The 21856-nt window shown below is 34.5% G+C and overlaps 4 protein-coding genes across 5 annotated transcripts; 2 read left to right on the forward strand and 2 right to left on the reverse strand.

The window, feature by feature from the left end:
- Positions 7825-8805, forward strand: LOC109124753 (60S acidic ribosomal protein P2-4-like). 2 transcript variants are annotated; one of them, XM_010516483.2, is made up of 4 exons: positions 7825-7908; positions 8006-8103; positions 8319-8545; positions 8623-8805. In XM_010516483.2, the coding sequence occupies exons 2-4, from the start codon at positions 8016-8018 to the stop codon at positions 8647-8649; spliced, it is 342 nt and encodes a 113-aa protein (XP_010514785.1). In that variant the 5' UTR covers positions 7825-7908; positions 8006-8015; the 3' UTR covers positions 8650-8805. The 2 variants fall into 2 exon arrangements, with proteins under 2 accessions (XP_010514785.1, XP_010514786.1); XM_010516484.2 differs by having other exon boundaries at positions 8009-8103.
- LOC104790705 (receptor-like protein 12) lies at positions 9721-11573 on the reverse strand. Its single transcript, XM_019246307.1, has 2 exons — positions 11411-11573; positions 9721-11279 (listed from the first exon to the last, which is right to left on the reverse strand). The coding sequence occupies exons 1-2, from the start codon at positions 11571-11573 to the stop codon at positions 9721-9723; spliced, it is 1722 nt and encodes a 573-aa protein (XP_019101852.1).
- LOC104790706 (peptidyl-prolyl cis-trans isomerase CYP71) lies at positions 12048-16815 on the reverse strand. The gene is made up of 13 exons (XM_010516485.2): positions 16625-16815; positions 16227-16312; positions 15988-16076; positions 15510-15749; positions 15303-15424; positions 14504-14579; positions 14267-14374; positions 14014-14190; positions 13335-13552; positions 13081-13213; positions 12759-12982; positions 12500-12653; positions 12048-12417 (listed from the first exon to the last, which is right to left on the reverse strand). The coding sequence occupies exons 1-13, from the start codon at positions 16813-16815 to the stop codon at positions 12337-12339; spliced, it is 1899 nt and encodes a 632-aa protein (XP_010514787.1). The 3' UTR covers positions 12048-12336.
- LOC104790707 lies at positions 19396-21219 on the forward strand. Its single transcript, XM_019246308.1, has 5 exons — positions 19396-19540; positions 20249-20404; positions 20484-20751; positions 20846-20945; positions 21039-21219. The coding sequence occupies exons 2-5, from the start codon at positions 20270-20272 to the stop codon at positions 21217-21219; spliced, it is 684 nt and encodes a 227-aa protein (XP_019101853.1). The 5' UTR covers positions 19396-19540; positions 20249-20269.

Here is a 21856-nt window from a genome sequence, read left to right on the forward strand (position 1 = left end):
ATATATATATATATATATATATATATATATATATATATATATATATATTTTACATATTTATTTTTATAAATTAATTATTCTCTTGTTTTTAAGATCTATTTCAGTAATAATTTTTAATGATAGAGGCTAAGCCAAAACTCATGACAATGAAATCTAATGAGATCTTCCATGTTGCATACTTCGGTTGGACGTGGACTTTGATTAAGTGAAGTGCCAAACAGGACAGTGAAACCGTTCCAAACTATGCCAACTTATTCCCAGTAATCTTGAGAGCAACCACCATGAAATCACCTTTCTCCTTGCTATCATCTGAAGTGTTATCTTGATTATGCTCTTGCATCCATGTTGAGTGGGGCGGCGTTCTCTATGTCGGCGTTCTCTATGTTTGTTCTTTGATTGAAAGATGAACACTTTCTTTTTTTCTTGAGAGATAAGAGATAGAAATGAAATGATTGAGTATTCTTATATAATCTTCCATTTTTTCATCATCATCACTAATAATACTATAAGAGAGTTTATGAAATTCATCTTTAATAAGAGAATAACATTTAAACAATGCATTGATTAGTGGTTAAGGGATTTTTGACTGCTCATATAACTATTCAATAGAATAAAAACATTCAAAACAATTAAAAAATACTATTGAAATTTGCCAAAAACACTATTAAAAAAACATTCAAATTGATGTCTACAACGTCAATTATATATTTCTTATTCTTATAGTTGTTTGTTATCAAACAAAGTCAAATATTTGGTTTTCTCATGTTAAATTGACTTCCACGACAGATGTCTTCGTGTTTTTTCATTGTTTTCTTACTCTTCATATTTTTTTCTCGTCATATTGATTGTCAAATTTTTATGATAATTTTCATCTTTACCTTTACCGTCCGGTTCTTCATTTATACTCTTCTTCTTCCTCTTCTTTTTAAACTTCCTCACATTCTTCCACTGAATAATCATTAAAAACATTTTTTTAGAGTACCACATAATTTGTTCACTACAAGAAAACACGCTTTTTGCGAGGACAACGTGCACCGGAAAACAGCTCTCACAAATTTGCGTTGGATTTGCGAAGGTAGTACAAGATCAAAAAAATTACTAGCATATCCCTCGCAAAATTGCGAGGAAGGAGGTCGTCACAAATCCGTTGCAATATTGCAAGGCTTTTGCGAAGACAAACTCCATAGCAACTTTGCTAGGGATATGCGAGTGAATTGCGGAGGCCATAGCAAATACATTGCAAAATTAGGAAATTAATTTTTTATAAATATTACAAAAAAAAATTAAAGAATTATTCTGTCATATATTTGAATGTTCGTAACGTGAATTATTCTGAATTAAATTACTATTAATGATTAAGAAGATGACAGAAAAGAGTAAGATGAGACCATTGGACTTTATATTATACATGAAAGTTAATTTGAAAAATTTTAAAAACTTATTTTGATGATTTTTATAAATTAGATATTAAAGATTTGCGAGATTTATGCAACAGATTTGCTAGATGCATAGCAAATTCATCGCAACTGCATTGCAAACTTCAAACCCTAAACTAATTACATTACTATCAATATTGAAAAGATGAATCTAAGACTTATAATCAAAGATAGGGCAGTGCAACACAAAACTGTTGGAGATATATATATATTCTCAATGCAATGAACATATATAGAAGATATAGTAGAAGATTAATGATTAGAGGAAGATTAAAAATTGGACAATTTGGAAAATTTTGATGGTAAAAAAGAGTATGATGAGACTATTGGACCTTATAATATACTTGAAAATTTATTTGACCAATTTTTATAAATTGTTTTGATGGTTTTTATAAAATAGATAATCAAGGTTTGGGACAAATTTGCAACCGATTTGCAAGACGAATAACAAATGTGTCGCAATTCCATCACAAACTACTCAAATTATAGCATTTTCCTTGCAAATATTGCCACAAATGACAACATTAAAACCTAAACCCTAAAGACTTTGTGAGGGATTTGCTACGGTTTCTTGCAAATCTATTGAAATTTTGAATTTTTTTGAATTTTAGTTTATGAATTTATTTGCTAAAAATTTAAACACTGGGAGGATTTAAATATTTGGAAACACAAATTGTATATTTTTATAATTTTGCTAGGCTTTTGCGGGGACCCTAGCAATTCCCTAGCAATATTTGTGAGGGATTTGCGACGCTCGGTTTTTCCATATAACCAGAAAACCAAGTTTGAGCGAAACTCAAACCTCGACATATCCGCAGCCGCAAAAAAACCCTAGTTCCCTAATTCATTCTCTTCTCTCTTCTCCGATCCGGTTAATTTCTACCTCGATCTCTTCTCTCTTTTCTGGTTAATCTCCCCTCTTCTCTCAAGTCCGGTGAGTCTCCTCCTCTTCTTTCAGGTCTGGTGAATCTCCTCCGTCAAACTCATCAAACTCGAAAACCAAAATCATTGCCTTTTTCCTAAAATTTTTGCAATTCATGAAGACCTGCACTCAATTATTGATACTTTCACCCATATACTCCTTAGATCAACAACGTGTTGAAACTTTTCAAACCAAAATCCTTAATACTAAAAATTGCAAATTACTTGCAGAGAAGGTAATATGAATACATATATAGCTAATAAAACATGTATGCTTGACGTCGAGTTTTTTTTTGAATACCAAAAATTAACTCAAACAATATCAAATCAAGATCTTGCGACGTTTGAATATTTATAATATTTAAAACTTTCTATGGAGATATTTATAATATTTTAGAGATTTTATAAATTTTAAATATTTATAATATTTGAACTTTTAAAAAGTTTTCATTTGCTAAAATAAACCGTATAAAATTTTTAAAATTGGACCCGTGATAAATCAAGTTTCCTGCTTATTTGTAGTTGGAAGCATTTTAGTCTATCTATAATGGTTCTCTTCGTCTAAAATTTTATAGTTGATGTGGAGCATTATACATATTTCTTTTATTTCCATAGATTAAACATTTTCCTTTTCTAATTTTTTTTACTAATTTAGAAAACTTTTGTCATGTAAGCGAGATGAACCCTAAACCTTTGTATTTTCGTCGTAGTCTCTAATAATCCATCCGCCATTAGTTTGATGTGTGTGAATATCAAACTTTGCATCGTTGTTACATTTTAAGAACGGACATGTCCAGGGTGGGATAGAAGTTTCTCGTATCTCACCATTGTTTGCACCGAAAGTTTGGTTAGAGGTCGTTGTTAACCATTCCTTAACCCCCCGTTTACATGACACAGGTTCACCTTTGGAAGCTAAAGGCTTAACATTACTTTCATCAATACAACAAGCGTGGATTCGAGGATACACCAAAATAGTTTTCGAGGGAGATTGTCTAACACTCATAAACAACATCAACAACGGTGTCTCAGATGTGAACATTTCATGAATCATCCAAGATATCCAATTCTGGTCATCAAAATTTACAGATGTTACTTTTACCTACACAAGTCGAAAAAATAATCAAGCAGCTCACAACGTTGCACACTTTGGAAGTATAAACTGTCTCTTTTATTCTGATACTTCAAAGCCACCTATATGGCTACAGAATTATTTGTATGAAACTCTTTTACATTAATAAAATCATATTTTGACGAAAAAAAATATAGAAAACTTTTGTATTTTTCAAAAATGTTAAATAATGAAGTGGCTGATCTTGATAATTGTTTAAAAACCTATGTGTATAGATTTTAAAGCTTATATATTGCTTCTCTATTTTTTAATTTTTTATTAGTATAGATTACAATATATTGTAACATTAAATAAAGTACTATATTGGTTTTGGTCTTTAGGATATTTTTAAGGTAAAATTTATTATTTAAAAAATTGAATTCCCAAAATATCATCAAGATTTCTTAACAGGTTACCATATTTTTGTGAGAAATACCCTAAAATATCATTAATACAAGTTTTATAGACAATTATAGCACACATTCCATAAATTTCCGAAAATAGCACTATTTAACACAATAAAATATTTAAAATTAATTTTTAGAATTTTGTTTTTTAGGTTTGGGTTCTCAATTTCACATTTAGGGTATAATTTTGATGGGTAGGGTTTAGTGTTTTGAATTTAGAATTTAAGATTAAAAGATTACTCACGGCGGGGGTTGATTGTTAGAGCTTCGAGACGGATTGTGCAAAATTAGAGGCGATGGTGCAGTCTCCTGATGAATGGTCCGCTTTCTCCTATCTTTTGGACGACTTCAATGTAATCCGGCTATCCTTCCCAACCTTCCAGCTGTCTAGGATTCCCCGAACGTCAAACATTCGGGCAGATTGTCTGGCTCATTCTTCGAGATCTTTATCTTCTGAGACTTCTTTTGTAAACTCTTACTCTCCGGTTTGGGCAACCAATCTTGGAGTTATTTTCTAGTTTAATGTTTGGTTGAAAAAAAAAAGATTAATTGGTACTATTTTTAGAATTTTAGAAATGTTGTGTTAGTTTTAGAAAAAAACTTATTTTGGTGTTATTTTTGAGAATCTCCCTTTTTTTTTTTGACAAATAGGTTTTTTACTCTTCAACCGTATCAATTTTTCTTACCAAAATGTTATATTACATTCTTTTATTTAATTTTTCTTTTTTAAAAAATGATTAAAAGGGCAACATTCTTTTTCTAAAACTCGCCTTGAAGTACACAACTTTTGAAGTCATTGACACCAACTCTACTAACTACAAATAAAATAATACCTTGTACAGTAGTTAGATGTGTGAGAGTTAAGACATTGAATTATTCTATTAAAAGTGTGAGAGATTTCGAGAACGAGTCAAAATCTCAAAAGTACATAAAAAATTCTGACAATCTCAAAACTCCCTTCTTTTAGACTGTTTTCTTTTTCAATTATTTTTAATTCCAGAAACTAGTATTTTACTATGATACCCTAGAAAAAACAAAACAATTATATTGAAAACCTGAGTTTAATCCAATCACCCAAAATCTATTGGATTTAATCCAAAATATATATAAAAATATACTTAAAACAAAAATATAAAATTAAACAAAATAAATTTTTTAATTTCATCGTCTTCTTCCTTTTCTCAAAATCTTTTCACTTTCTTCGATTTCAACGGTAGCGGCGATGAACAGCGATGGCGAGGACGGGAGACTCTTGAACCAACCTGGAAAGAAGAAACAATGGCTCCATTCTTTCTCTTTCAGAACTCGATCCAATCCCTAAAATCTGAGAAATTTTTGAAATTAAAACTGCAATCTCAAAATCGATTTTGTGAAACTGAAGAAACTAGGTATTATGTTATGGTGTTCAATTGATAAGGAAGATGGGTCAAAAATACAAGCTTTGGAATTGTGATTTGTGAATTCTGGGTTTATGTTCGTATTTGAATTTATGGGTATAACTAGTATAACTAAGTAAAACAAGTAAACTAAGTAAAACTAGTATAACTAATTAAAACTAGTGTGATCTTGAAATATTAGTAAAACTAGTAAGCTAAAATGGTTTTAGCAGCATTCATAGCGAATGACTTAACGACGATAAACAACTCAACAATGATATGTAGAAAAAACGGCGGCGATGAACGACTCAACGACGATGAACAACTCAACTGCGAGCGATCTCTGTAACTAATTCAGGAAAAAGAAACAGTGGTGATGAATGACTCAACGACGATGAACAAATCAACGGCGAGCGATCTCTGTAACCAATTTCGGGAGAAGAAACGGTGGTGATGAACGACTCAATGACGATGAACAATCAACGACGAGCGATCTCTGTAACCAATTTTGGGAAGAAGAAACGGCGGTGATGAACGACTCAACAATAAGAAGAAAATCCGGAATGACGGTGGCGATGAACCAACTCTTGAAGAAGTACAACCCAACCGTGAGTGACTCCATCGACTCAATGATTAGTAGTTGAATTTGGTTGAACAAGTAGAACTCGATAAAACTCATTCGTTTTGGTTACGAAGAGATTCATGATTTGTTTGTTCTGCACCTTATTCAGAATTGAATATTTGGGTTTTAAGTAATACTAGTATATATAGGTATAACTAGTATGTTTTTGTAATGCTGATAAAACTAGATAAAACTAGTCGTATTTTATTTGTAATTAACCGTTTATTGCAGATACAAAAAAATAAAACCACACGTGCAGCTGAAAAAAAAAAGTAAAAAAAAATCAGAATTGTACAGCCACGTGTGCAATATGTGTGTTCACACATAATATTCACATTTAGTGTTCACACATAGTTATACCAAGTATAATAGTTTTACCAAAATTGCAAATAGTTCTACTTTTGGGTTTTTTTCCATTTAAGTAGTTTTACTCACTCTTAAAATTATATGTTTTAGTTTTACAGTTGATTAAAGTCTATTAACATATAATTATGAGTTTTTTATGCATTCATATGTTTACCAATTACAATTCTATAACTTTGTCATCCTAACTTGGTTATTATTTACAAAGTGACATTAAAAGTATAAAGAAACACTTGTTTAAGTTCTTACATAACAACATAAAATTCATATATTTTTAAAAATTCATTCTTAGTAAACATTTAAACATTACTTTTGATGTTTACTAGTACACATATTGTTATGTTATCTTTAAAATCATTTTATGGATGTTCAATTCAATTTTACAAGTTTTACCAGTTTTATCAGTTTTATTTTTGTTAATAGCTGTTTTACTCTGTTATGACAGAGCAAATATACACATCAAGGGAAAGGAAAATCAAACATTACTAAATTTTAAAAATAAGTTTTACAGTAGTTGTGACATAACCAAGAAAATAGTAGTACAAACCAAAAGATCAAACAATGGTGTTAGGTGCAATTTCATCATCTTTTGAATGTTGTTCAACTGCAATTTAACGTAACTTTCAACAAACTCAAGCTTCTTGTATGTCTTTGCTTTTAACATCAACAAAGTTATATTTGTCACATGTGTCTTGAACATTATACTATATATGCGACATTCACACTTAAAATGTATGCTCGCGTTCTCTCCCACTGTATCCTGCCAAAAAAAATTAAAAAAAAACTCAATTAGTAATACTACTAGTTTTACTGGTTATACTACATTAATCAGTATTACCAGTTTTACTAGTTATACTACATTTACTAATATTACCAGTTTTACCAATTTTACCCAGTCGTGATAACAGAAAATTGAATGGTTTGGGGTTCTAATCTATGCAATTCACAACGATTCAACAGTAAAAATCATTTCTTATCAACTAAATAGTTCAATCGACCCATAACCCATGGTAAAACACCCAATTTGCTAAACATCTCAAGCAAAATTTAAACTAAATTTCCAAAATTCAAAACCTAACCCTATTCATCAAGAATTTTATTCTTATGTTGAAGAACACACTTGTATTTTGAAGGAAAAATTGATACAACTCGAAAAGGTGAAGAAACGGTGACAATGGAAAGTTCCGATGAAAAATCGCCGGCGGTTGAGAGCTCCGGCGAAGAACGACGTCGACTGAGGAAGAGAAGATATCGATACTGAATTTATTTTTGGGTTTTAAAATAAAAATAAAAATAAATAAAAAAAAGTTGAGAATGGAAGGAAGGGTATTCTAGTCTCATCATATTTCATTAAATGAGAAAAGGGTATGGAAAATAAAGAGGGAGATAAGAGATTTGTAAAATTTATATAGGGACTTTTGGGATGAATTCTCTTTGGAGAACAGGCCTATTAATCCTGATTCATAATGAACCAAATCAAACCCGTAACTGAATCAAAAAACCAAAAAAATTGAGAGTAAAACCAAGTAACCGTAAATAACCGGAAACAGAAGAAACCCTAACTATATATACAACTCACTCATCGTCTTCCTCCATTTTCGTTTCCTCGCTTATCCTAAAACTCAAAAAAAGCAATACAAGCTTCTAGTAGCTTCCTACTCCTCAAATCTTCTTGGTAACTCTTGTTTCAATTGTCTCTCAATCCGCTCTCTTTGTTAACTTAAATTCCAATTTCTTGACTAATTTGGTTTTATCTTTTTTGGTTCCTGCAGAAGAAAAAAAATGAAGGTTGCTGCTGCTTTTCTCCTCGCTGTTTTGGGCGGAAACGCTAATCCTTCTGCTGAGAATATCAAAGATATCATCGGAGCTGGTAAAATTTGTGTTTCTGAATGTGTTTTGATTATTAGATTGTGTTACTGTGAACGAATTAGTAGTAGCAATGTTGGTTTTGGAAGATTCTGCATTTGCTTTGTTTAAGTTTGTGATGAGAGTTTTGTGATTTTGTTGATATGTGTTGTTTTAGATGAGTTTATGGGTTTGTTGTATAGTGAAGTAGTAGGTGTTATTGTGTGTTTTGTTCTGTAGTTGGTGCTGATGTTGATGGAGAGAGCATTGAGCTTCTTTTGAAAGAAATGAGTGGTAAGGACATTGCTGAGCTGATTGCTTCCGGTAGGGAGAAGTTGGCTTCTGTGCCATCTGGTGGTGGTTGTGGTGCTGTTGCAGCTGCTCCATCAAGTGGTGGTGCTGCTGCTGCTCCTGCAGCTGCTGAGAAGAAAGAAGCTAAGAAGGAAGAGAAAGAGGAGTCTGATGATGTAAGCATTCGATTACTTACTCTTTGTTATGATCTTGATTCGGGTTCTTGATATTGGTCTTTGATCTTGAAATGCAGGACATGGGATTCAGTCTCTTCGAGTAAGATTACACACGGTCATGAGTCGAGATTTAGTTTTTGGTGCTCTTAGTGGAACCATTTTTTGCTCCTCTCTTGTAGTTCTTTGTTATCAAAGATTATTGGATTACGAATTTTACTACTTAGATAATGAAGCAAGAAGGTTTTTATCTTTTGGATTTACAGATTATATGCCCTCTGTATTGCTTAGTAATTAACCTGGTATGAGCTAATTTACATAACTCATAGTATATCATGAAAAAAAAAAAACAAATTTTGTTACGACGTTAATTGAAATGTCATCGAGATCATTAATATGTGTAGATATCACTATATATTTCGAACAAGTGTGAAGTTTATTATCGCTAGTAGAGACACCATCCTCCTGACTCGTGACAAGTGATGCTTAGACGAGATTGAGCCAGATACGTAGGTAAGAGTGAAAGATTCTTATGAACCAGTGACGTTTACATGAAATTAGAATGTGGCCTATGGTGACTCCACACACAACACCAGTTACATAGCCTATAGCTGCTGCAATCCAGCTCAATACTTGATCGTCTTCTTCCTTTTCATCATCTTGATCTTGCTTTGTTGCTTCTTCTTCTTCTCCACCGCAGGTTTTCTGGTGAGGAAGACGCGAAGTCTGAGATTCTCTGCGAATGAGGAACTATTCTGGCTTTGAAACTGAGTGCCTTGTGGTATTGCACCTTCAAACCTGTTGTAAGAGAAGTTCATCCGCTCTAGAAACGTGAGTTCCCCGAGCTCTGGTGGGATTTTGCCAGATAATTTGTTTTGAGATAGATCTAATGATTAAAGATTAGTCAAGTTCGACAGAGATGGTGGGATACGGCCTACGAATGCATTGTTTGACATGTTAAGCACAATCAGTTCCTTGAGTAAACCGATGGATACAGGGACCTCTCCTTCAAATCTGTTTCCAGAGACATCGATGGTTTTGTAGATTGTGAAACCACTCCCAACTATAACCATCTTCAATCCTTTGCCCGTCATAGTCACTGAGTTATGGTAGTTTCCAGCGTTACGTCCCACACGTCCCGCATATACTCGGCATACCATCGATAATGACTAAGTTTTTTAAATACTTGATCTGCGTATGATATTCTCTACAATGTCCACGACCAATGACATTGCACTCCAAAGCGCAAAGTAATCTGATGGCAAGCCTCCAGTGAAGCGATTATCTGAAATGTCAAAGAGTCGCAGCTTAGGGAAACTCAAAGAATCTCCAGGATAAGATATTGGTCCATAGAATTCGTTAGAAGGAAGGACAAGAATCTGTAAATCGGGCAACGATCCCAACCAGAATGGAAATGTGTCACTGATTCTGTTGTTTTCCACAACGACAAGAGACTTCGGAAGTTCTCCTGATAACTTGTTGTGACCAACATTAAGTGATCTCAAGTAATCACTGATAGATCCCTCTGCAAGAATACCAGAAAGGGTGTTATCCTGTAGATGCAGGACTGAAATACGAGTGAAGTATTTAAAACAACCGCTGAAGTTGTTGTTGGATAAAACAAGTGTGTCAAGAGAAACCAATTTGCACACTGCCTTAGGAATCTCTCCCGAGAACCAATTGTCAGAGCCGAAAAAGAACTTTGTAGAGTTTAGTAACAAAGGAAGATCATGGAATGTGTTTGAACTTATATCAAGCATTTCTAGTTCACTTCTTTGAATAACACTCGCTGATCCTCCAAAACCACTAGAAGAATTCTGAGAAATGTTTAAAAACCACAACTCTGGCAGTGTCCATAACCACTCTGGTACTTGGCCTTCAATATGATTGGCAGAGATGTCTAAATAAGACAAACAGCTAGTTTCGGTTTGTAGAAACTTGGGAAACTCACCAATATTGCAGGAAGATAAACTCAAGGTGGATATGCATGAGGAAATATGCAGAGTTGAATTGATCTTCAGATTAATCCCTGAAAGATCCAAATAATCAAGTGACATGAGAAACTGTAAGAAAACACTCGTGTCAACCATGCTTCTTGTGTTAATATAAGATAGGTCAAGGAACGTAAGTGACTTGAGATGCAAGAAGATGCTGAAATCGACAATGCCCTTCCCTGTGTTCCATAAAGAGAGGTCAAGATAAGAAAGATTGACTAGTTTCGATATAGATCCCGGGATTGGTCCATTGAAATCGTTTTCTCCAAGGAACAAGACTTTAAGTTTAGATGCAAAAGAGATATTTCCAATCTCAAGAGGACCACTGAAGTCGTTTCTTCCTAGGTCAAGTTGGATCAACGAAGGTATCATGAAGAGAGATGAAGGAATTGATCCCGAAAACAGATTTTCGTTGATCTCAAAATCCTCTAGTTTGGTGAGTGTACTCATGTTAGATGGGAGCATACCTTCGAACTGGTTAGAACGAATGTCGATCGAGGTGAGCTCGGTCCAGTTAAGTAGCACATGAGGAAAGTTGCCACTGCGCTTGGTCGATACAATTTTCAAATATCTTAGCCGGTTTAGGTTGCTCATCGAATCTGGTAGTTCCCTGGAGAAGCTATTAAAAGAAAGATCAGGATCAGTGAGGTAAGAAAGATTTCCAAGTGAAGAAGGGATCTTTCCAAAGAGATTGCATTCACGAAGGCTCAAAACCCTCAAATACTTGAGGTTGCCGATGGAATCTGGTAGAGTAGCCGAAAAATAATTGTAGGAAAGATACAGGTTGTGAAGATGACGTAGTCTAAACAACTACTATTAGACCTCAGAGGGCCATTGAGAGTACTGCCCTTGAGATCTAACAGAACCACTTTACCTGTCTTAGGATCACAAAAGATACCGTCCCAATAACAGCAATCAGTGTTGTTACTCCACAACGCGTACTGCGACGACTCCTCGACGTAGAACTCGTTCTTGAACTCCCAAAGAGCATCCCTCTGATCTGGACGACACAAGTGCTTAGCCCGCGAACCAAACATAAGTTCTGAGTTAGAAAGTGAGAAGATTATCAAACAAAGTCTCCATATTATCATCTTCCACTCACTACAAGAATACATCATATCACCACTCTTTTTCTCTGTTGTGACTTGTTGTTTTATGTGGAAGTAAAACAAGTTATGTTGATAAATTCTCGACTCTAGATGCATAGATGGTCTCTTACGTTTATAGGAAAAATATTAAAGCTTGACTTAACAAGTCTCCTGTGAAAATTGTAGGTGATCTTCAACAAAGATTACAAATTTCCAAATGAATGGTCAATCAAGTATACTTTTGGATAAAGGTAACTCTTAAAAAATGTTGCCTAGTTATAACTTATGAATGTGCCTAGCCAAGAGTAGACTATCATCATACTAGGTAGTCCATAACAAAAAGAAGGAACTAAAGAGTCGCAAGTTATCTAGTTACCCTCTGCATATTGGTTGTCTTTTGAGACATAAACCCCCGGAACTTGATAAGGTATGAGAAAGTAGAGCCACTCTATTACAAGAAAATAAGCGGAACTGAAGTAACATTAGAAGTTGTTTGTCCACTAAAGCATTCCCAGAAAGTTGTTTTACAAAACTAAAAAACTAATGTTCAGTAGTATCAAGAAGATGATGCCACCAACTTAATCTGCTCGGGCACAACAAACATATCCCACAGTTCGATCCATCTCAGATGAGCCACAAAGTTCAGATTAGCCGCAAGAACAACTTCCCAGCAGGGAACCAACCACGGGTACGGATCAACAACGATTGTTCACTATTTCGGAACAGTGACATTAACTATCTTAACATCTTGGTAAGGCCTGTCGTTCTTGTCAGTCTTCACTTTCTCTATACCCTGTTCATTTGGTTTTATGGTTAGACACAAAGCCATACTAAGCCAACAAGTAAAAACATTCTTTCTGGTTATCAAATCATACCTGAACAACGTCCATTCCCTTCACAACTCTTCCAAAAACAGTGTGCTTATTGTCTAGCCACGGTGTAGCCACCGTTGTGATAAAGAATTGAGACCCATTTGTGTTTGGCCCAGCATTTGCCATAGACAATGTGAACGGCCTGTCATGCCGTAGACTGCAGACCAAGAAGAACAACAACATATCAAAAACTAAGTTACATTTCATTTGTTTCTAAAGGATGGCTAAATTCAAAGCAGGCATGGAAGTTGGAAACGTTTACCTTTTGTGAAACTCATCCTCAAATTCTCTGCCCCAAATTGACTGTCCTCCAGTACCATCACCAAGAGGATCTCCAGTCTGAACCATAAATCCTCTGATAACCCGGTGGAAAAGGTGGTTATCGTAATAGCCATTTCGACAGTGTGTTGTGAAATTCTCCACAGTTTTGGGACATTCTTCTGGGTAAAGCTTCATGTGAATGTCACCCAGCGAAGTATGCATGATCTGGATAATTAGGAGTTAAAATAATTAGTGCTAAAGATCCAAATTATAGATTATGTAATGAGTAGTAGATGCAAACATCGTGGATTATGAAAACATACCACGTTCTCTGGAAGAGATGTTGTGGATGAGTTTCCAATATCTGAGGCAGACATAAGTTCATCAGCAGCAGGCTTCTCGTTGAACACATCTCTCCCTTGGCTTGCATCTTCAGGTTCTTCTGGCTCTCTCCGACTGCAGAAAAAAATTAGTTGATAATAAATTCATAGTAGTTCTCAGCAATATCAAGGTATCTCTAGGGATATCTAAGAAAACATAGACATAAGTCAATTTAGCACGATAGGGGGTCACATACCTGAACATATAGATCCTGTGTTTCTTGAAGGCACAGCATAGGATAGTCGGATCAGATAAAGGCTCCTTGCTTTCATTTACATTTGCCGCAGCTGCTGGAATCTTCCTAACTTTCTTGCCTCCTTGATCACCTTGATATAATGCAACTCTCAGATACCTTTCATTACTCTCCACCTTTCCAAGGATCCTTGCAACTGTGTTGGTGTGTAAATTTATTATCTAGAGAACAAAAGAGGTAGACAGAGAAAATTAGGAGTTGCTTGTTATGATTCCATTAACAAGCATGGAAGAGTTCTAAATACAATCAATCAAGAGAAACTGGTCTGCTTTTACATAATGATCTGCTGGAAATACAAAGATATCGAGGATTTGTGATAATGGAGCCCCTTTCACTCCCCCTTAGACACCCAAATTTACGATAAAATCTCAAGCTCTTTTCCTCTACATTCACTATATTGGCAGAGAGCATAACCACTTAAATATATGGTAACAATAAACGTAACCTCATTAAATCTTGGTTACTTTAATCACCTAAGTAAAAGCTAGCCACTGGTGAAAGGCCCAGATTTTTAACCTGGTTATATACGTATAATGTGCATGTGAAACAGGATACGTATCATGTCTAGACTGATATGTCTATGGTACTTTAAAACGAAAAAAAAAAAAGGTAGATTTCTTACTTTTATTCCAAGAAGAGTGGCGTATATAAGGAAATTAGAGCTTTCATCAAAAACAGCATTGGGCTGCGGAGCACTCTCGGTTTTTTCAAGGTCCTTCTCAACTGCCATTCTTCTACCAAAGTCAATTGCTTCAAGCCTGTATAATGGAGCATCACTCCTCTGCAGATCTTGGGCCACCTAATAGTGGAATAGATCATTAAGATTAATGTGAAAACAACATGTAAAGAGAAAAGTATAGAATATGTAACCTTACCTCAAGTGACTCATCATATACCCGCCTCAATTTACCAGTTATAAACCAGAACACGCGAATCCTACGATCAGGAGATGTAACAGAAAACTGTCTACCATCTGGACTCACCTGAAATGAAAATCACAAAATTTAGAGACGAAAACTTGCACTATGATTTTCACCGGACATATCAATTGCTTATATCTGCATTTTAAGCACATAAAGAGAAACTAAAGATACTAAATGCCACATAAGTACCTCAATTGCAGAGATTGTAGTTTTGCACTTTGCAATCTCAAAGAGATTTGTATCACTCTTCAGTTTAAAGTTCACCCTACAACAACAAGTAAAAGGTCAAATTGTGAACCATAGGTGACTTGAAAGCAGCCCATCAATCATACTCAAATTCTAAAGATGGTCAACTTTGGCGACTAAAGTACTTCTACTACATGCTGCTCTTTGCGTCATTCTCAGCAATATGATATTTAACTACATTAGCTACTCACAGAAAACAGCTATGCTCCTCTTACCCTACAGGCTACAGGCTACAACTAATGAAAGCGTTTATGATAAGAAGTTAAACAAGGACATACTCATCCTCCGGAAACTGCAATGTCGCTGGACTCCAGTACTCAATAATTCCTTTTGTGTCACCAGAGATCATTGTGTCCGAAACAGGATTGTACTTCATGACTTTAATTGGATTCATATGTATCTGGGCATACATAGATTAAGAAAGAAAAACCTTTTTAGCTTTGAGTCAAGAAATAGCGACAAAAGAAAAACAGAATGAAACAAACCTCTCTTGAAGCAATGGGTTCGTTGGAACCAGAACGGGGNCTTGAAAGCAGCCCATCAATCATACTCAAATTCTAAAGATGGTCAACTTTGGCGACTAAAGTACTTCTACTACATGCTGCTCTTTGCGTCATTCTCAGCAATATGATATTTAACTACATTAGCTACTCACAGAAAACAGCTATGCTCCTCTTACCCTACAGGCTACAGGCTACAACTAATGAAAGCGTTTATGATAAGAAGTTAAACAAGGACATACTCATCCTCCGGAAACTGCAATGTCGCTGGACTCCAGTACTCAATAATTCCTTTTGTGTCACCAGAGATCATTGTGTCCGAAACAGGATTGTACTTCATGACTTTAATTGGATTCATATGTATCTGGGCATACATAGATTAAGAAAGAAAAACCTTTTTAGCTTTGAGTCAAGAAATAGCGACAAAAGAAAAACAGAATGAAACAAACCTCTCTTGAAGCAATGGGTTCGTTGGAACCAGAACGGGGATCATAAATGTGCACAAACGATGAGTTTCGGTCACTAACAGCAAGTTTGGCTTTGACATCCCCTTGTTTGTAGACCCACTCAACAGCACCAGGGATATATGGCAAGGCGATCATAGCCATCATGTCGTAGTTGACAACATCATATATTTTAACAGCATGATCATTTGAGATTGTGCAGCAAAGCAAACCATCAATGCTAACCTGCATTGCTGAAACGGGTCATGGTTGATAACAGAACTAAACACAATCACAAAAACAGTGGAAACCATATTACGTCTAACTATAAGTTCGCACCAGGTCAACTATCTTCATTCATAAAATATATAAATACAAAGCTAATCTTTCAGTCAAACATGGAGCATATGCCTGGATTTGAGGTGACAGTATCTTAGATCTAAAAAAAAAAGAGTTCACATTGTAAATCACTGGCGATACTTACCGCTAGACCTTCAATAGGACCGAGATGGGAACGGAAATGCTTAGCAAACTCGATACCAACTCCCTTTTTCTTCCAAAATTTCAAGTGACCTAGATTATGAAACAAAACATACTTATAACAACCAAAATGATATATACAGAAAAGTTTCACTGTAATCCATTAGTATCTGTGCTTTGACATTACAAAGCCAGAATGAAATCACAAATCACATAAATAGCACAAAGATCAGAGAAGATTACCATCTATGCTTCCACTTATGAAGAAATCAGCTGCTGAAACAGCAACATGCGTAACTACATCTCGATGCATATAACTTTTCTCATACCTGGAGAAAGAGAAAGCAAAAAAGGATACAAATCTCATGAATTCACAGATTACAAGCATACGAATCTCATGAATTCCAAAAAGCTCAAACTGAAGCAGTAATAAGAACCACCAATGTATTATTAACTAGAACACAACTAAGGCTAAATTGTCACTAATTTGAGATTTTCATTGCAAATGTGAGCTCGTTACCAAGCTTAATTCCATTAGGTTACGGAGAAGTAAGCACCAACTCTTCGAAACTAAAACCCTAAACCCCAAAACTTCAGTTAACTAGATTGATGAGGAACAGAGAAAGTTCAAAAGTACTTACATATTAGCAGAAGGAAGCGAATCAAGATAAGCTTGCTCGAACTGAAGCGGACGTTTGCGTTTTCCTCGTGGAGCAGGTCCAGGTCCGACTATCGCATCCTCCTCCTCCTCCACTTCAGGCGGCGGCACCGCAACCACCGCCAATTTTTTAATCGGACTCGCGGTTCCACCGTTCTTCGATTCTTCCTCCATTGATCTCTGCTCTCTTTCCTCAACTCAAAACTCCTTCGTCGATTGAAAGCAACTTCGAATTTTCAGAAAGAGACGGTAAAAAGAAGAGAGAAGGGAAGTTTAGATTCATGAACTAAACATTTCTATTGGGCCTGAAGCCCATATATAAATTTATGAGCCTAATTGCAGAATTTTGTGATCTCCTAATACAACTCTGTTATTAATAATATCATCGAAGAACAGAGAAACATATTTGATTCTTGGTTTGAGATTTTGCTGCTGTTGTTGCAAAATGCAAACTCAAGAAGTACTGCGAACTACATAAACAAACTTCAGAATGTGTTATTATAGCTCTTATGGATTCATGAAGCTTCTTTATAGATGTGATAATTTTTAGTAAGTATATATTATGAAAATTGTGACATGAGAAGAATTTAAGTAACCCAAAAAATATCCAAAGATTCTTCAGGCATATGATATGAAATACATATCTTATAAGTTTATGTACACACACATATTATGACTTTATGATTTGAACTAAAACAGAACATAACCAATTCCACCAGAGTGGTGAATGGTGATAATCACAAGAAATTGCACGAGTAAACAATATATATATATATATATGGAGATAAATCACAGGCTGTTCCTCCTTTGTCTTTGGACTCTCATTCCCCGGTGAACTTTATTTTCAGTGTTTGTCTTTATCAGGGAGTTGGAGTACACCTCCTTCTCCTATACCCCATTTGTCAGATTCAACGCCGAACTTAAAGACAATTTCGGTGAAAGCTTCCTCTACTTCAACTTCTATCATGTACAGATGCTCTGTCAAAAGGACAGGTAGAAACTTATTCGCAGCTTCTTCATTAAGAGTGAGACCATTTCGTTTGTAAATGATGTGATGATGTACCTCGCTCCTGTCACCATCATCACCAGCCCCAGTGAGACCCTTATCAATTAGCAAGATGCAAGCCTTAAACCTCCAGGTTGTAAAAAGAGGCCATTGATTAGATTTCACTGTCATGGAACTGCCGTTAGTAGCTCGGGTAGTAAAGTGTGCAGGCACTTCTCCACCAGGTAACAACGCACGTCTACTATTGGTATGGATGATGAGTTCCCTCGCTTCTTTATTCAGTTTTAAGCAGTTGGTAAAGTCGAGATAGATCTTTGGATTATGAAAAGAGCAATCTAGTATCTCCAGAGACTCACAATTACTAGCGTCTAGGTATGATAAACAGTCTGGAATCTGTGACAGTGATACCAGCTTCTTGAAATTGTTGAGCCAAAGTCCCCAAAGACGATTGGTTGTCTTGACCCATGGAAGAATCTCTTGTATTTCTGTATCGTCCAAACATAGTGATGTGATGATATTAAGAGCATGCGGGTACTTTTGGAGGTTTTCACTGTATGACATTTCCAAGCGATTAAGACGGGGCCATGACTTGATCGACAAAGGAACTTCTTTTATTGCACTTCCGTTGAGCTGGAGAGACATGATGTTTGTAGAGATCTCAGGAAAACTTTTCAAAAGAGAGCAATCAATGAGAACAAGTGTATCAAGAGACTTCAAGTTGATGTTATCCGGAAGACCTTGTAGCTTTGAGCATCCTTTCAAACTCAAGCATTGCAATTTCTGAAGGTTGCCTATAGTGGAAGGAAGCTCCACCAGACCAGTGCACATATCAAGATACAAGTTCTGCAGATTAGTAGCATTTCCAATAGAGGAGGGAAGCTCCATCAGACTAGTGCACATACCAAGATACAAGTTCCGGAGATTAGTGGCATTTCCAATAGAATAGGGAAGCTCCACCAAACATGAGCAGCCCGTGAGACTCAAATGCAAGAGATTAGTAGCATTCTCGATAGACGAAGGAATCTTTACTAAACTTGAGCATCCAGAGAGACACAATCGTCGGAGATTAGTGACATTCTCAATAGATAATATAAGCTCCTCCAAACTTGAGCATTCAGTAAGATCCACTTCTCGAAGATTAGTAGCAGTTGAGAGATCGGGATACTAAATGCCACAATATATTTAAAATACATAACTGGTAGTTGAAAAAAAATATTGTGAACAAAAACCTCACAAATAACTAAATAATGTTTGATCAGTAACTAAATTTTTTTTTTGTAACATCAAACATGAACAGTTTACAATCTTCTTCGAATCATGTTATTGTATGTTTGTAAATCCCATGAGGTTGCATTGTTGTAACAAATAGTTTCACTTGAAAATATTTTCATTTTGATGGTGATTGGTGTGGTTGAGGATTAAAGCCAAACAATTGATATCCCTTGTCACATCATAAATAATGAATCCATGAGTTGTTTCTTCATCTCTTTAACATTAGTCCCAAAAAAATATCTTTATTCAATCAAAAGTAGTGGATTTTCCATATCAATATATGCACACATGGCTGAACTAAGATAGTTATGAAGATTCTATGTTTTTGCCTTCGCTCAAATAGTTTAGCCTTCACGCTTCTTTGCCGACGAAGATGTCTCTTTAAGTCATGATGATGTTTCTTTAAGTCATGAAAAAAAGCCTGAAGATGTCTCTTCATCATTTGTCATTTGCTTGGATTCTAAGTCTACCAAGTTCTTGCATAAACAAACAAGATCGGTCTTTTTGTCATCTGCTTCAGCCAACATTTACACAAATGTTGGGAATGATATTATCTCCTAAACCAAAGCTCTCGTTTTCATTGAGATGATAAAAGAAGACTTAAGTGCCACCATATATAAGGTGAGTCTATTAAGTCCTCTAATTTTATATGCACTACTTGAATCTTCTCTACTCTAAATCCTCTTATAGCTTATTCATTATGTCGATTTGCTTCATTTCTTTATCTATTACTAGCAATTGACTCGCGCTATGCGCGGTAGTTAGCTGAATGTGTATTTTGGATTAGTTTTGATTTTGTTTTGTTACATTGTTTTGTTGGATATTTTATATACAAATAGGTTTTGCAGTATAATTTAGTATGCTGTTTTTACTATAATATATTAACATTATTTTCTGTATGTTTTTTGTTTTTCCATATTTTTCAAGTGAGTGGTAGAAATCTCTTAAACTTAAGAGAATCGCTTTCTCTATGGAATTATTTTAAATCTATATATATATCAAATAGTTGGATACTGAAATGAAAGAGATAAATACCTATGTTTTAAATACAATTGGAGAAACTGAACTTTTGCATGCCATTTTCTATAACTATTCAAATGTTTTTTTGTTTTTTATGATAATGTCTTCTGTTTTTGTTATTTTAAAGTGAATGCATTGACTAAATTTATGCATGCCATTTTGAAACAGTAAAAGTTGGTTTTGTTAATATGCCTATGATATTTATTGGTGACAAAATGCTGTAATGCTTAATATCTGGTTTTTGCTTATAAAAGAAAGCAATAGATGTCATTTGTGAAGATATCCTCTTTACATTTTTTCCTCAAACAGATTTAAAACAGTTTCACGAAAATGGGTGAATATGATAGAGTGAAAGATCTACATTCATGGAGATCTGGGTGGAAGATTCAAGTCAAGGTGTTAAGGAAGTGGAGAAAAGTTACTGAGGACGATGCCACAATTGAATTAATTTTGTGTGATGCATTTGTAAGTATATAGATATTTAGATTAGTTTAACAATTAGCAACATATGTTTGAGTAATTGTTTTTTGTTCATTTGATATAGGTTGACAAGATTGAAACAACAATTACCGAAGATTTGTTTGAGATATTTGATCATGAAATAGAAGAAAATGATTGGAAAATACTTTCAACTTTTTCTGTCTGTTACAATGACAGACGGCTTAAGCACACTGATTGTGATTATAGGATTAGGTTCATCAATGAAACCACTGTTGAGAACTCAGCAGTGATTTCCAATAATCACTTTTATGATTTTCAAAGTTTTGATAGAGTTTTCGAAGAATATCATGCTGTGAGAAATCTACCATTAGGTATGTTGTTAATATATATTTATATTTGTACATTCTTATATTTTTTCCCTTTCTGTAATAAATAATTTTATACAAATATTTGGTTTTTTAATAGACATAATGGGTGAAGTCGTGAATGTGGAACCCTTCTTAAATGTACATGATCCAAATGCTGAGATGCCACATGAGATGATAAGGATTTTACGGTTTTTGAGGTTTGTTAACTTTCTCATTAATTTTGTGCATATGAATTTGTTGATGTGCTTAAATTAATTTCATATTAACACATGTTTTTGTGTAAACTATAGTGGAGTTGACATACCATGTTTGGCATATAATGACTTGGCCGATTATTTTTATAACAATTGGTGGAGCACAGGATGTCATCATGTTGTTGCAGTTTTGCAATTTTGGCATGTGAAATACCAAAGTGGAGGTAATATAATAAAACTTTATGATTTAAGTGGACGTTTATTTGATAGTAAATAAACCTAATTTTTATAATTCTACTGTAATGGTTTATGTTAGATATTTATTGTTTTTTAGGTGTAAGAATGGAATTATATTCTACATCAGGGGTTTCAAAGATTTATTTTAAACCACCAATTGTAGAGGTTGATGATTTTAAGAGGAGGTAATACCTATGTTTTCATTGTACTTTATGACATAAATAATGAGAGAACAATTGATTGACTTTGTACAAAACTATTATGCAGCCTTGATTACAACCGAGGTTCTGAAGATGATGAAAATGATTGAGGGAAGAGTGATTTTTATTTCAATAAGACACATGTGGTGCTCTGCTCTTTAATTATTTAGTTTTGAAATTTTTTGTTTTATTCAGTGATTGTAGTTTGCATTTTTATGTTTTTGTTTGAAGAGATATTTGCTTATATTTGAAATGTTTTATGGATGATGATTTATTCTCTTTAAACAATATCTATTAAATTTTTTCACACCAAAAAAAAAAAATATCTATTAGATTTTAATATGATTTATTAGATTTTTGAATTAAAAAGGTTAAACAGTAACAATTAGATTTTAGCCATGATTTCTATTGAACAATTTAAAACAATTCTAAATTTTATTACAAGGGAAAAATCTAAGTAAAGCTTACATATAATGT

The sequence above is a fragment of the Camelina sativa genome, chromosome 6 (genome assembly GCF_000633955.1).
Source record: "Camelina sativa cultivar DH55 chromosome 6, Cs, whole genome shotgun sequence".
NCBI classification, from domain to species: Eukaryota; Viridiplantae; Streptophyta; class Magnoliopsida; order Brassicales; family Brassicaceae; genus Camelina; species Camelina sativa.